The sequence below is a fragment of the Drosophila erecta genome, unplaced genomic scaffold (assembly GCF_003286155.1).
Source record: "Drosophila erecta strain 14021-0224.00,06,07 unplaced genomic scaffold, DereRS2 tig00000126-arrow-pilon, whole genome shotgun sequence".
Lineage (NCBI taxonomy): Eukaryota > Metazoa > Arthropoda > Insecta > Diptera > Drosophilidae > Drosophila > Drosophila erecta.
In genome coordinates, this window is record NW_020825209.1 from 7,405,712 (window position 1) to 7,421,353 (window position 15,642).

A 15,642-nucleotide genomic window follows, 5' to 3' on the forward strand; every position below is an offset into this window, starting at 1 on the left:
GCCCCCCGGGGGGCGTGGTTGTTGAGTGGTCGGGGTGGTTGGGGTGGTTGCGTTGTCATATGAGCAACAAATTCACGGTGTCTGGCCAAACTGTAAAGATTCAAATTTAAACTGATGACAATGCCGCGCAACTCGAGGGGCGGGGGGATGGGTGGCCCAGGGGGCGTGGCAGGGCGGCGATCGAATGTCATTAAGCCTAGAAGTATCCTTCGTATATATTGTATAGGTGTGTATAAATAGCATATAAACAATTACATTTAAAGTTATTTGTTTTAGTTTTACGTATAATTAGTTGACACTTTTTTCGATTCGTTCGTTTGGCGTAAGCCCTCTCAAACTAAAACTAAATATTCCTGCTGATCTGATCCGTGCTTCAATCGATCATTGTTTTATTGCTAACGAGGTAGATTTCTATTACTTTCTGAGCGGTTCTGCCGAGGTAATCCTTTGTGTTGCTTTGCTATCGCTAGGTTTCGTCCTTAACATTTCGATAAAAAAAAATACAAAGTTTCATATTGCACAGTAAACACTCCCAACTGACGGATGAAATGCGTTTCGCAAGGCGAGCCAATTCAATTCGATTCAACTCAACTCAATTTCAACTAAAAGTATTGCCTCTCCTGCTTTAACCTTTTGCTATTTAAGTTTAATTATTGTTTTTTCGTTTGCCCAATAAATGATATGCACAATGTTGATATAGGAGACAATGTTCTTCTGCTGCATCTTCTCAATCCTGCCCATCTAAGTTTTAGTCCTTGAACCTTTATTGCGCCTATGTACAGCTTAGTGTTTGCAATTGCAGTTGTATGTGGATTTGTGGCTAGGAGCGTTGGGTAAGTGGGCTAAAAGTACGCACGATATAATGCCCGATTGGTACAGCTATTTGGTTGGCTACTTCCTTAGATACACAAAGAGTTATGCTAAATTTACGCTAAGGAGATTCGATTTCGTTTCTGGGGTTAGTTTCTTAGTAGTTCTTTTTCGACAAAAAACTAGTTGATTGCACTAAGAATACAAAAAAAAAGTTCATGTAGTGGAAACAGCTAGTGTTTTGCTCTATAGATTTTGGAATCCTTTTTGAAGATGATGATGACAATCGGGAGGGATGTTAGCTTGGTAGGAGTGCATGTGGCTAGTCCATCATACACTACTCAAATTTGTGGGTATTCTTCCTTCCTTGGAGTCCTTGCCAAAGCGCCGAGTTCGCGGGTTGTCCGAAATAATTCAATTCGCTTAAATTTTGATCCGTCTCTGGGCGTTCGCTGGGTACATAGATGGATTCGATTTGCTCTGCCTCCTGGATGCTGCAACGAATCGAAAGCGAGGAGATTGTTTCATTAGTGGGAGATTAATGCCAGTGTCGGGGGCGAAAAGGCCAACCCGAAAGCCAAAGTTGGCTAATTAGTCAACGACAGATGATGACAAGTACGCATCTGTATCTGTATCTATATCTGCGACTTTTGAAACATCTGTTTCGGTTTCGGTACTTGTATATGTGTCTGTATCTGTTCTGTATCGAATGAGATCTGGGATCGCGGTATAAAGGAATCACATCGAACTCAAATCCAATAAATCTCTAATCCAATTTTAACTCATTATGCTTATATGCACACACGATCCCACAGCGATCTCGCTCACACACACCCGAAAGTGATTAGCCATAAGGCCAGCGCTCTATAATCTGATATCTAAGATGTTGCTCTTTTCCCCGATTCCCCGGTTCCCCTCCCTATTCCCACCCCTCCTTCGTCTCCGATTCGGTTTCGGCGTAATTCCTATAATTCGTATGATTCTGCTTCTTCATCGCTCGCTTTGTTGTTTCTTTTCTGTGGCCCACAATCCACAAGAACGACAACAACAGGGGGAACGCCTCAATTTTTTTTCCACTTTTTAATTTCAGCTCGGCCGTCTTCTTCTTACATTTTAATGTGTGTATGCATGCGTCACACCAAGGCTTAGATCATACACGGCGAGAAATTGCTGCGAAATCCTTGATCATAATATTCTTGTACTCTGATTACTACTCAAAAGCAATAAAGCTGTGCCAATTCGAAGTTGGACTTAAGATTTTGGAATTTAACTGAAATGCTCAAAGGACAGTTATTGGCCATCATGCCATAATCGCTGTAGCATTTTTGATATGCATGTTAAAACTAAAGCAAGGTGCTTTAAACGATTAGTAAAATAGAGAGACTCGCACCCTCCGTTTTTGTTTGATCTGTGAGTGAAAGAGAACTCTAGTATCGCCACTCTAATCGTTTTCTATTTAATTAAAGCCACTATAGTTCTTTAATTTCGGCGCCCGCCGCTGTGATCCGTCTATCCATGTAACTTTTGGACTTTTGGAGCTAGGGTCATGCAATGCGACCCAGAAAACCCCCCTCCCACGCCGTCGATCTCTATGCCATTCCAGCCATTTATCTTGGCTGGCTGGATTTTGGTTGCCGGATCGCCGGGCTTCAGTTAATCTGCAGCGCATCAGCAATTAGCGGAAACTCGTCATAAAAAATACGGGAGGAGCGGAGCGGAGGAAAGCACAACAGCAACAACACAAAATCGGATAAAGCGCCGACAGCAACAAGGCACACAAATAAAAAATAAAAGCGAAAAGACCAAAAAAAAAAATGTTTTGGCCATAGTTAAGTTTTGTTGTTTTGGTTGAAACTCAGAAACTCAGTCGCTGGTTCGTTTCGGGGCTCAAAAAGATTTATTTTGTTTTACTTTACTTCTTGCTGTCGTCGTTGTTTTTTGTTTTTTTTTGTTTCTAACTGATTGTGAGACAAAATTTCGTCCGAATTGGAATTAGGACACACACATGAAGTGAAGCTTCGAAATGTAGCAACAATTTCTGGACGGTCGAAAAACACGGCGTTGTTGATTTTCGCTTGACGACGCAGCTGTGCGCCATTTGATGACGCTCCTCGTTTTTTATTTTTTCTCTTTTTTTTTCTCATTTTTGCCATGCGGCAGCACCACTGTCCCGCCCAACCAGCCCCGCCCCTGCTCCCCATTTATCATTTCAGATTTTGAAATGCCCCAGAGCTCGACACCTTGCCCCGCAGCCCGCAGCCCGCCGCTGAGCCCATACTTTTCGCCGAGGATTCGGAGTTCGTTAGCAAGTTCGTTGCCTAAGTCTTTTGTTTTGAATTCCCACCGGACATTTTCAATATACAGTTAGCGGCCGATCGACTTGGGCTGATAAAGTACGAATATATGCGCCATATTCCGAGAGGATCAAGCAGGCCGAATAGCAAGGAAGTGCTAACAATTGAGTTACCCTATTTTTAGACCTATCCAAAGGTAGGTATTCCTATCCAAAAATACGCTTCCAGTAGCATACAAACAAACAGAGAAGTGACACTTAAATAAAGAATGAAGTGAAATGGCCATTTAATTATTCAAAGAGAATGCCATTTTAAAAAAAGACCAACACTATTAATTAGCAGTAATTAAGGCGTGCTACCAGCGAAATGGGTAAAAATTAGTCAGTTAGATGAACAGATTAGCGCAAAGGAATACTCGCAAAAGTATGTTGTTATTTGGAATTTTAGTTTTATATTCCCAGATGGATCATTCAAACAACAGCAAGAAGCAAGCTTTTTTTGACCTATAAGGGTGCTCAGTTAGGATTAATATATTACCTCCGGTAACGACCGACTTTTACACATTGCCTGCATGACAAGTGCATTCATAATACATAGACCTAAATTCATTTCGCAGGCGATTACTGTGTCCTATACTATTTTTCAGATTGTACTTCAGATTTTCTACTATTTTGCTGTAGGAAGGAACTACGCATAGATACTTAGAATCTTGCGACTGTATCTGTGCCTGTATTGGTATCTGTATCTATATCTGGCCATTTTCCAAGCGGCGTAATTAAGGTTCTAGACAGACGCTCGCATTCTTGGCCAGACATGGCAGATGCTCGAAACAATGTTTAGCCGAGCCGAGCCGAGCCGAAACGATAATCATAATGATGCCGATGATGATGCGGCGGCCATGCTATCCTGTCATCTTGGTCCGCTCGCATCTCTTGGCCTTCGAGTTCCTGTTGTTGTTCTTGCCGTTTGTCATTGAATTTTGGAAATCAAATATCTAAGACCGTAGCTCGGGGGTTGGTTTCTTCTAGTGCTCACACACATGCCCGAAATGAAAGCAAGAAATGGTTAACAACAGTCAACACGCTATGTGTAGAGCCTTTCAGGAATACACACACCATATATACATACATATACATATACATATACATGTGGAACACAATAAGCATTTTAGGATGCTGTCAAATGTTTGGTAATTAAAAAAGAAATTTCTCGGCCAAATTTCTCAAAGTCAAATGGGGGAGAACCTATCAAAACCTTAAAAAAAGCGATGGAAAATTTTACATTTCCCCCGAAAGAAGAACATTTCGCATCCCAGAAAGGGGATGGTGCGAAATGGAGGTGGGCACTGAGATAATTTGATTGAGTTCCTGTGTTAGATGTCAGCAGAGCCGTAGCTTTTTGGCAGTTTGGAACTTAACCTTTTCATCCAATTAAGGCCGTGAAATTAAGCAAGACCATGTGATTATTTGTTTGGATTTTGGGAGCTGCAACCTCATTTTTTTCTAAACTAACAATTATAAAACAACAAGTAAAATTAAAGTAGATTACGAAGACTGCCAATAGATACCTTGCACAAGTGTGTGAAATATAAAACATATCTGTATATTACAGTAAATATGTTGTATAAGAACCCAAGACCCAACTGCAAACTCTTAGGTGCACAACTAACTATTGGTTTGTAGATGGACAGCATTCAGAAAGTGGGGAATTCAGACAGGAGGTGCAGATGCAGGGGTGACCCTGAGAACAGCAAATACAAAAGAACAGTTATCCCTGCGCGGGTATAACACACACCCAATCCCGGCCAGAAATGTAAACACAGTCGGCGCAGAGGAAAGAGCCAAGGAAGTGAGCATATCACACATGTTTCGAGAAGCGCGTGGGAAGAAGAGACCGTGGCTCTGCAAGGCGGGTCTTCTGAGCCGAAGAATGAGGAAAAGTAGAATGCGAAATTTGCACATCGATCATATAGCACAATTTTCGGTTGCGGTTGCCTCACTTTTGGATAGTATAGTATAGTATGGTATAGTATAGTGCCTTCGTGCTGCTTCCTTCTGCAAAACAAAGACACAAAAGCCTGTCAAGGCGAACCTATTGTGTATTGTGCGAGAAGTTTTCAATCTACAGACATATGTATACACATACAGATATATATTGTACATATATATATATTTTTTTGTTTTTTGTTGCTCTGCAAAGGAAGATTCTTTCCTTCGCCCGATCTGTGTGTGTATAACTATGAATCATGGTAAGTGCTAACGCTGTACATATATACCCGTACCGTATAGCTGAAGAATCGGTGGAAACAGGCGCAGAGGCCAAGGAATGAACGGCACAAAAGGGGTGAGGGAGGGACGAAGAGAGATAGAGCGGGAGAGAGAGAGAGCGAGCGTACATTTCAAGGATTACACTGGCGTGTGCGAACGAGACGGGGCTATCTACTGTCTTTCGAGGGTACGAATGTATCTACAAGATACACACGCACACACTGGGACAAACGGACACGAAGGTAGACAATTTCTACCTGGATACCCGATCAAAATCTCTGCCGAAAAACACAAGAAAAAGAAAACGAATACGAGTACGAAAACGAAAACGAGGAGAGCGAGAAGATAGAAACGGCGAAAGAGGGAGGCAGCAACTGAGCGCAACATCTTGCCGAAAAATTAAAATTACAGATGGTTTGTTGCTGGATGAGCATATGTACAGGAAACCAGTTTTTATGTTCAACAAACAAAAACCAAGAAACCAAGAAACGCACGGGCACCGAAAACCGAGTAGAAGATACAAACACAGATGCAGATACACATGCGGCGGGACACAGATACATGCACAGATACCCGTATATACGGATACGGACACCACACACGCACACAGATGCGCGCCAAACGCCGCAAGAAGACCAAGCAGCAGAAGACGAGGAGGAGGAGGAGGTGGAGGAGGCTGCGGAGGGCAGCGTTATGATGGCATAGCCACAATTGTTGCTGCTGCCGCAACTGGTGCTGTTGTTGCTGCCTTTGCCTTCTTTCCACTGCTATTGCTTTTGCTTCGAGTGTCGCGCAAGCGCAGCCCCCAAAAAATCTTTGAAAATGTTCAACTTGGAGCCACTTTGCGCGATCTCCAGTTGCAAAGCCTCATAGATAGGGGTAAAGCACCAAGACTGCCCCACCTTTTGCTATTCAGCTACTCAAGCTAATTTATTGCAGTCGTTTCACGTTAGATCTTGCAGAGGTTCTACTGTAGGAACAGTATACTATATAATACTTGAACTAAAGATACTCCTAAGGCTTACGAATTTCAATCTTTCCCACATTTAAAATAACGTAATGTATCTCAACGTACAACACTTGATTATGAAAAACAGTAAAGAGCCTTCTTGCCGATCATTCGGTATTAAGTTAATGCCACAGTAATAGTTTGGGAATTCTTTCGCATTTTTTGCAATGACTCAACGTTTAGAATAACATACGAGTACATACATATGTATTTTAAGGAAGTGGCGTTGGAAATCCTATGTGGTTGCTATGCAACCCAGATTGACACCCAAATTGTTATGCTTGCACATACTTATACATAAATTGTATCTGGGTCTATTTGCACCCCTGGGCTTCGTGTTTTCCGATCTATGCTCCGAACGTATCTCGTACTTTTTGTTCGCCCCCGGGGAGAGACGGGAGGAGGCAATGCCGAGCAAAAGATACAGATACTCGAACATGTGTTGGCGCAATGTTTTCACGCTGCGAAATCGCAGATCGCATGCGATCCCTCCTCTGGAACGCTGTGGTGTGGTGCTGCAGCACAAGGATGGCGGAGTCCTTTGTGCTGAGGATCCTGCGGCGGCAGCGGAGCAACAGGACAGCCAGTTGCCACACACAAGCGACGCGTATCTTTGTATCTACACATGTCTCTGGCTCGCTTGTGCCTCATTCTGCCCGCCAATCGACGCTTCTGCTGCGCCTCTTTCTTCGCAAAAGTTGAGCCTCACTCAAAGCGAACAGCAACTGAAATGCCTTGTATATCAGACGAACTACGAATTCGGATGCGGATTCGGTTTCGGTTTCGGATTCGGATTCCGACTCTCAACCTCAACAACTGAATCAGCAACTGAGGACTGAAAAGCAGGGGAATGAAGAAACGGCGTCGAAAAATAAATATTAAAGACACGCACGTAATTTCTTTGGAACTAGCTGCGAAGAACAACAGGAACAACAATGAATTTCTACAAAAATAATTAAGAAAAACGAAAGAGAGAAGCACACACACACACACACACACACATTTGTTCAACATTTTGTGGGCAACGGTTGGCCGGCAATTTCAGGCGAAAGAAAAACATGGTCTGCAAAACTGAAGAATCCAACTGAAGAATGGTTACATCCAAACTATGCCAACTGAAAAATAATACAAGCTACATAAATAATATGCAATCAAATGAAATCAAATGAAAGAAAAACAGAATTTGCGTAATTTTCACTTTTTTTGGTTTTGTTTTATATTTGTCATTGAAAAAAAATTGTAGGCGTGCCAAGGGGGAAAGCATTAAATTGGTTAACAAGTAAGGTAAAAAAATAATTACAAACAAGATGCGTAGGAGATGGGACTTACGATGGGGATCAAATGAAAATGTTAAATAATTACAATTGGTTTTATTGGTGGAACATAAGTTAGGGGCAACTAATCGTAATAAATATATATGTAGGTATAATAATGCGCGAACAAGTGCGTGCGTTTGTGGCTTAGAAACATAATAATATCCCTGATTTCGCATTTTCTTGAGTGGGGCTTGGTTTTTCCATTTCCATTTGCTTTTGCTTTTGCGTTTGCGTTTCTTTTGTTTCCTTTGCTATGACAATTTGGCGTTTTTAAGGCTAACATATATATATATATATGCGGGCACATATGTGTGTGTTGTTATGCGTTGGTCTAGTAACTAGATATAGTATATATATATATATATATATATATATATATATCAATTGGCATATAGTTGCTGATTTTTAGTTTACATATCGTGTATATGGCATTTGTGTGTTTGTTTCTCCCGATTACAAAACATAATCAATAATCAAATAATAGCTAAAACAAGTTACAAATTAAAATACGGCAAAAAAAAGTGCTAAAACTAGTGTTTACACATGTAAAATGGAATATGTATAAATATCTATATATCTATATATATAGGCGCCCTGATTTTAAGCGTTTCGTGGACTGCTGTTTGCTGAGGTATACTTGATGGTTTAGGTTTACACGTAATGATAAGGCTTTACAAATTAGGAGCGTAATAGTAGCTAGAGTACAAATAATAATAATACAATTTTAACATACAAATAAAATTAAATAATTTGCTGCTACAACAATTAGGAATTCTGGCTGTCTTTCAATCGTTTCACACATATGGCAAACTCACTACAAATTACAGGAATGAATGGATTACTTGGATTGTGGCGCGGTGGGTGGCATTTCGGCACTTCGATACGATGATCCGAGTCAAGGAGTGGCCTGCTGTCTAAGTTATTGAAATGCTGCGGCTTTGCGATCAATTCTAAGTACTTTCTTGTTTACCCCCCAAAGACAAAAAAAAAAAAACAAAAAACAAACAAATTTAACGAGGGAAACGGCAAAAACAGCGAATTATTGCCTGCCAAGCAACAAAGTGTGTTTTCTTAACGAGCAAGGCGAAACTCGTTCAAATTGAATCGGAACAACTAAGCTGCTTCACCAACCGACTGGCTTGACCCGAACAGGACACTCAACTGCAGAGCCGCTCCAGCTGCACTCGCAGCCCAAGCCGCGCTCAGTTGCCCTCCAAAGAGACCGCGATCCTCTGATCCTCCGATCCCGCCAAGCTCAAAGCCCAGGAGCATTTCAAAAACCCAGATCCTGGCCTGCCCACTATTCAGTACAGCTCTATGCTCTTCTCGATCATCTGAAACTCCTCCTGCGCGAACTCGCCCTTGATTATCATGTGATGATCGCCCAGCTCCTCCTCCTCTTCCTCCTCCAACATATCCATCTCCATCTCCATCTCATCTTCGTCCTCCTCCAGCAGACTGTCGTCGTCGGCGGCCACATCATCGATGTGCCGCTTCAGACTGAGGCTGGCAGTCAGACTGGGATTGACGGCCTGGACAAGAGCAGATGCAGGAGCAGGGCCAGGAGCTGAGGTGACTGCAACTCCGGCGCCTGGCTCACTGCTCACAGCCGTGACCGTCAGCGAGCGGGCAAATGCCGCCTTGATGGAGCCGGCGGCTGGAACACCTCCCAATCCCGCCGTGGCAGTGGCTGCTGCTGCTGCGGCGGCTGCTGCCGCGGCGGACTTCTTGCCCACCACCCGTGGCCGGTTGTGCGTCTCGAGGTGCTTGCGCAGATGATCCTTGCGACAGAAGCCCTTTTCACAGATGTCGCACATGTGCTGCTTCAGCCCCGTGTGGATGGCCTCCACGTGTCGGCGCAGATCCGTCTTGTGGTGGAACTGCTTGGGGCACAGCTCGCACTTGTGCGGCTTGTCCTGGGTGCGGTGGCGACCCAGATGCGTGGTGTAGACATCCTCGCTCTGAAAGCGCTTGCCGCACTTCTGGCAGCGAAACGGGTACTCACCGGAGTGGAAGCTCTTGTTGTGCTGCGTGAGGTAGCAGTTCTTGGTGAACTCCTTGTCGCACTCCAGACACTTGATCCGTCCCGAGGGCAGGGTGGTCGAGTGAGGCGACGTCGATCCGACGCTGCTGTTCCGCCGTCGCTTCGTCGTCGATGGTGTTGCGTTGCCGCCACGCCGCTTCTTGGTCAGCGGCTGCTGGGCCATCGATTGGGTCTGATCCGCCAGGATCTGTTGCTGCTGCTGATGGTCGAGTTGCTGCTGGTGTTGCTGCAGCTGCTCCAACTGCTGGTGCTGCATCTGGTACTGCTCCAACTCGTAGTCCTGCTGGTGCTGCATGAGCGTGGCCATGTCCATCTCCAGTGCGGGGGTGGCCCGCGAGCTGCTTACTGTGGGCGAGTAGGGCGTGGAGAGCACAGTCAGCGTTGGCGTCTGCGCCTCCTGCTGCCCGCCCTGCTGGTGGGCGTGCAGGGCCGTGGTGAGCGTGTGGACTGGCGGCAGATCGCCCTCCTGCGGCGACCGCTGGGCGGCCACCGAGTACGGCGAGAGCGGGGCATAGGGCGCGAACAGGGAGGTTGGCATCAGCTGCAGAATCTGGCCATCGCTGGTGGTGATCTGGTTGCTGTAGCCACCGCCAGCAGCTCCGACATGCGCCTCCGGGCCACTACCAATAATAGTGTGATAGCTCATTGTGGGGTCCAGCGGCTGCAGCTGCTGGTAGCATTGCGGCGGCGGCGGCATGATGGGCATGTGCATGGTGGGCGGCATGGGCATGGTGCTGGTGATGTGCGGCGGCGGCGGCTGCAGCGGCAGCAGCTGCGGCGCTGTGATGGTGGTGAGCGGCATGGGCATGGTGGGCGGTGGGGAGCTGCTGGTGGGCGAACTGCTGCTGTGTGGCAAACTGTCCGCCAGGATTAACGCCTGCTGCTGTTGATGCTGCTGATCCAGTTGGTGAAGCTCCCGCTGCTGCTGATGATGATCCTCCTCCTGGCGCTGGTGCTGCTCCCCCAGCTGCTGATGGAGCGGGTGGAGCACCGCCTGGTAGTGGTGCACCAGCTGCTGCTGCGGCGGCTGCATAGTGTCCTGCATACTGGTGGTGGTGGTAGTAGCTAGCGGCGTGGTGCTGGTGCTGCTGCACTGCAGCATATTGCTGTGCATGAGCGTGGGCATGGGCATGGGCATATCCAAAGCCAGCATGTTGTAGTCCATTGCCATAGGCGGCAGCATTCCCATAGGCGGCAGCGGCTGCGGCGGCGGGGTGGTGCGCGAGAAATCCGTTCCCTGCTGCTCCTGCCGGTAGATAGTATGGGGCGAGTTGCTGCTGGGCGTGCTGGGATTGGTGTTGCTGCTGCTGAGCGTGTTGGGCGTGCTGCTGTGATAGTGGCGCGCCGCCAGCAGATACTGCTGAGACGCCTGCTGATGCTGATGCAGGTGATCGTCCGCCTGCTCCTGATCCCGCAGCTCCTGCTCCTCCGCCTCCTCCGTGGCCATTGAGCTGCTGCTGCTGTGGCTCCTGTCCTGGCTGTGACTGTGATTGGGATGCGTGTGCGTGTGTGTGTGGGTGTGGTTGCTGTCCTCCATTTGCTCGCTCTTTATAGCTACCGTGGTGGCCGCCGTTGTTGTTGGTATTGCTGTTGTGATTTGTGGAGCTCGGGTTGTTGTTGTTGGTGGCGGCGTGGTTGTTGTTTCGTTCAGCAGGCCCCTCATTTGGGAGGACGGCATTTGGGTGGTGTTGTTGTTGTGTGGGGCGGAGGGACCTGCTAGCCCGTTTGGGTGACCGTTCAAAACGGAGTTGTGATGCTGCGGCATCTGCTGCTGATGGTGCTGCTGTTGTTGCTGCTGCTGCTGGTTGTTGCTGTTGTTGTTGGAAGCGTGCTGTGGTGAAGCGTTTGTCGTGGATTGCACTTGTTGCTGCATATAGCCATACCCGTTGGCGGTGCCATTAGCATAGCCATTGGCCTGCTGCTGATGGTGGTTGAGGTGGTGCTGCTGCTGCTGCGTGGGCGAGGGTGAGGCCGAGTACTGGGACATGGCAGCGCCGCCCATCGCTCCCACGCCCAAGCCGCCTCCTCCGCCGTATTCGGGCGGACTTCTGGGCGGCTCCGGGGGTGGCACGTTGGCCGGCGGTGGTGGTGGCGGCGGCTGTTGCTGCTGACCCTGACCGCTGGCCGAGGCGGCAGCTGCAGCGGCGGCCGCAGCGGCTGCGGCATTGCCCCTGCGACTGGGTTTCGTCACCGGGTCGCGAGCAGGATGATGGTGCGCCGAGATGGGCAGGGTGGCTGGATCCGGCTGGCCGCTCGACTTCACCGCGTTTTTGTGCAGCGTCGTGTTGTAGTGGCGCTTCAGGTGGCCCGAGCTGGTGAACCACTTGTTGCAGGCCGTGCAGTTGTACGTTTTGGGACGGCGCGCCTCGTTCGACTTCCAGGTGGCCGCCTTCGCCGTCAGGCTGTTGGCCGGCAGCACAGAGCTGGAGCTGGGCGGCTCAAAACCGCGGTATCCGCCTCCTGGCGCCGCACCCGCTGCGCTCTCCTGCCCGGGTCCGCCCGTAGTTGTGCTAGGAAACTCCGCCGGACTGGTGGCCACGCTAGCACACAGTTCCGCTCCACCGCCTCCGCCAGCTGTGGGGTCGAAGGACTTGTCCACGTAATGCTGCGAATCGGGATACTCAGACTTGATCAGCCCGTGGCCGCCGTACTCCTGCTTGATCAGTGTGGCTCCGCCGACGCCGGCTGACTGGTGATAGGGCGACTGCTTTGGCGAGTAGTAGGGCGATTTGTCCACTCCTACTCCCAGCCCCACGCCCAATCCCTGCTGCATGTAGGGTGGCAGGCCCTCCACGGAGGCCACTGTCTGCTGTGGCTGCTGCTCCCAACTGTGGAGCGCGCGCTGCTGCATGGATTGCATGGAGTGCAGCGGATCCGGCAGAGCGCCCAGCGGCAGTCCAGCGACCACGTCGTGCTGCTGTTGTTGCTGCTGCTGCTGCTGGAGCAACTGCTGGTGATAGACCATCTTCTGGGAATCTAGATCGAGCAACTCGCCGGGGTTGGCCGCAGCGGATCCACCGCCGGGTGGCTGTGGCGTGGGCATCTCCTCCTTAATGTACGGCGAACTGGCGTAGCCGCTGCTGCCGTACGGCGACTCCCCGTGCACGTTAGCGATGTGCTCCTGTAACTCCGACTCGTTGGTGGTGAGGATGCCGCACTTCTTGCACTGCAACTTGCATCCGGCACTTCCGGCGGCTCCGCCTGGTGAGCCCGGTGTCTGGCCACTGGAACTGCCCAGCTGCAGGTGCGAGGACGTCGACGTTGGACTGCTGCTGCTCACCACACGCGGACTCATGGCCACCGCCGTGGTGGTGCTGACGGCGCTGGGCGCACTGCCAGCCTCCTCCTGTGCCGCGCTGGCCGTTGGAATGCCGCCCAGTCCGGAGGTGGGTGTCTGCAGGTAGGGATGATAGCGCACCCCGGCGCTCTTGCCGTAGTCCACGCCCACGGTGCCAAAGGCGTAGTCAGTTCCCTGCTGCTGCTGCTGTTGCTGCTGGTAGAACTGCTCGTAGCTGTTGATGTAGCTGCTGGCGTAGCCCTGCTGCTGCTGCATGTCCCCGCCGTAGAGTCCGCCGTAGATTTGCTGCTGTTGCTGCTGCTGTCCGCCGGATGCTGAGTACATGTGGTGGGTGGCGTACGGCTGGTGTGTGATGCCAGTTACCTGCTGCTGCTGTTGCTGCTGCTGGGGATCGCCTCCGCCCATGGCCTGCTGCTGCTGTTGCGTTTGTGGCTGCTGCAACTGTTGCTGCGCCGACTGTTGCTGCTGTTGCGTGGGCTGCGGCGTGCCGGGCTGATTATCACTGGAGTCGGCAGCGGCGCTAATTGTGGCATTGGGCGTGGCGGGCGCACTGCCAACGCCTCCCGATCCTCCCGCTCCTGGTCCGCCCGATCCTCCTCCTCCTCCTGCTCCCCCTCCCCCACCGCTATCGGTGGCACTGCTGGAGGCGAGCGCCTCTGCCGCATGCAGGGGCGGCATCTCGGTCTTAATGCTCGCCATGGACCGCTACATAAGTCGATGCTTGGTGTCTGCTCGGTGTTCCGCTTCTCATGTCTCGAGCTCTCCGGGATCAGTGGTGCATTCTCTGCTCCTGCTGCTCCTCTGTTTACTTTTCGTTGGCTCTGCTGAGCCGATCGTTTTGTTTTGGGTTTTTATATTATATGCTCTTATTTCGTTTTATTTTGTATTCTTTTTTTTAGTGGTTTCTTGTGTTTTGTATTTGTACTGAAAATAAGCCAATTATGTTTTAAGCCATTATTAGATTGAAGTTACTTGAGTGCAAACGTAAAAAAAAAACTAACACATGCACACGGTGTTTTTAAAGCTTTTGCTGTCTAACGGTTCTTGGTGTCCATTTCACTTTGATGCGATTTCGCAGGCACTTTTGTTATTAGGATTGGATCGTGGAAATGCAATAGCTTTTCCTTGCTAACGTAATGTCAACAGCAATTGTTTGTGGAGTTCACACATGGACGCTCACGCACACACACACACTTGAAAAAAATATAGGATCCTCGCTGAAGATTCCTTTTCGTTCTCTTTTGCGTTTCTTACTTATCTGCGCCTCGCTTTGGGCACGTCTTCGTTGGACTTGGACTGCTGCTTCGCTCCTTCTCCTTCTGTTCCGCTCCTCCTTCTCCTTCTCCTTCACCGATCCTGCTGCGCTCTCTTTCGCTCTCTCTTCTTCGGCGAAACGAAAGACACAAAACAGCAGACTCGATAAATAATACGAAACTGAACTGAACTGAACTGAAGAAACCAATATCGGAACCGCAACGAATGCTGGTCAATTTTGAATTTCGAATTTTGTTTTTGCGAATCGCGAGGGAAGCGAGAATGACGATGCGATGCTCTCTCCCGATCACACTCTCTCGCTCTCGCCACTTTTTTTTTACCGGTGATTTAGAGTTTTTTCGGTTTGGGTTCTTCGCTTTCCGCTTCCCCTTTTCCAAGAGATCACAGGAATTCGCGTTTATCGTTTATCGGGGATCGGATCGAACAGAAAAAAATTGTTTACGAACACAAGTATTGCATCGGATTAGAATTTGTTGTTGATTCCCGTGCCGCGTTTAGTTCGTTTAGTTTGTTTTTCAATTGGTTTGCCGAAAAGTTGTTGCCAAAAATGTTGCGTTTTATGAGTGGGGAAAATTAAACAAAAAAGGGCGCTAAAAGTAGCCGCTCCACTCCGTTCGCACGCTTCGTCGCTTTTTCACCCGTGTCCTTCTGTCTGCTACGGCGTTCCAAATACAAATGACCGACAAATACACCGCCGTGCATGCGGCACATTCGTTCTACCCGTTCTGCCGGCAGCGACGCCAGCGGCGACGGTCGCTGCGGCGTCGCGGTCGACGCACATGCGTGGCTGTGTGTGTGTGCGCTATGTACACTGCGCGGCGGCGTTTCGGTTATGTGCGTGCGTGTGTGTGCGTGCCGACTGCCGACCGCCGCTGTCGCTATCTCTGTCGCGCACAGTCGCCGCCGCTGCATTTGATTTTGCTTTGCTTTTGGTTTTTACGTTTGTTTTGCGTTGCCTTTGCATTTGCTTTGCAATCCCTCTGCATGGAGAGTACTCAAGATATAGTTGCCAAGCATAAAGTCTCACAAATTAGCATTAGTTGCGATCTAACTTTTACAATCTACAATCTACAATTAGCCATGCTCATATTCAATAACTCATTAGAACTACGGCATACTACGAACTAATAAATCCTCTAAAAAATATAAATAAATCTGAGCATTGATTAGTTATTGACACTGAGTAAATACCATATATTATCAGTTCAAATTTAATTTAAAATGTTAGTGGAACCTATATTTATTATATATGTACATATGTCTTATAATGCATACAAACTTGAATCCTTTTTATGCAGCCCATTCCTAATTTTCCAAAATAGCTGAAAT

General features: G+C 48.4%; 1 protein-coding gene across 2 annotated transcripts; it reads right to left on the bottom strand.

Annotated features, from left to right (window-relative positions):
- Positions 1 to 951: 951 nt before the first annotated feature.
- LOC6550455 (AT-rich interactive domain-containing protein 1A) lies at positions 952 to 15,067 on the bottom strand. 2 transcript variants are annotated; one of them, XM_026982569.1, is made up of 3 exons: positions 14,293 to 15,066; positions 9,702 to 13,962; positions 952 to 1,304 (listed from the first exon to the last, which is right to left on the bottom strand). In XM_026982569.1, the coding sequence occupies exons 2-3, from the start codon at positions 13,735 to 13,737 to the stop codon at positions 1,234 to 1,236; spliced, it is 4,107 nt and encodes a 1,368-aa protein (XP_026838370.1). In that variant the 5' UTR covers positions 13,738 to 13,962; positions 14,293 to 15,066; the 3' UTR covers positions 952 to 1,233. The 2 variants fall into 2 exon arrangements, with proteins under 2 accessions (XP_026838370.1, XP_001977832.1); XM_001977796.3 differs by lacking the exon at positions 952 to 1,304 and having other exon boundaries at positions 8,285 to 13,962; positions 14,293 to 15,067.
- Positions 15,068 to 15,642: the final 575 nt, after the last annotated feature.

Bases quoted from the DNA above. Each gene is read 5' to 3' on its own strand.
- LOC6550455 (XM_001977796.3), bottom strand. From the start codon at position 13,737: ATGGCGAGCATTAAGACCGAGATGCCGCCCCTGCATGCGGCAGAGGCG.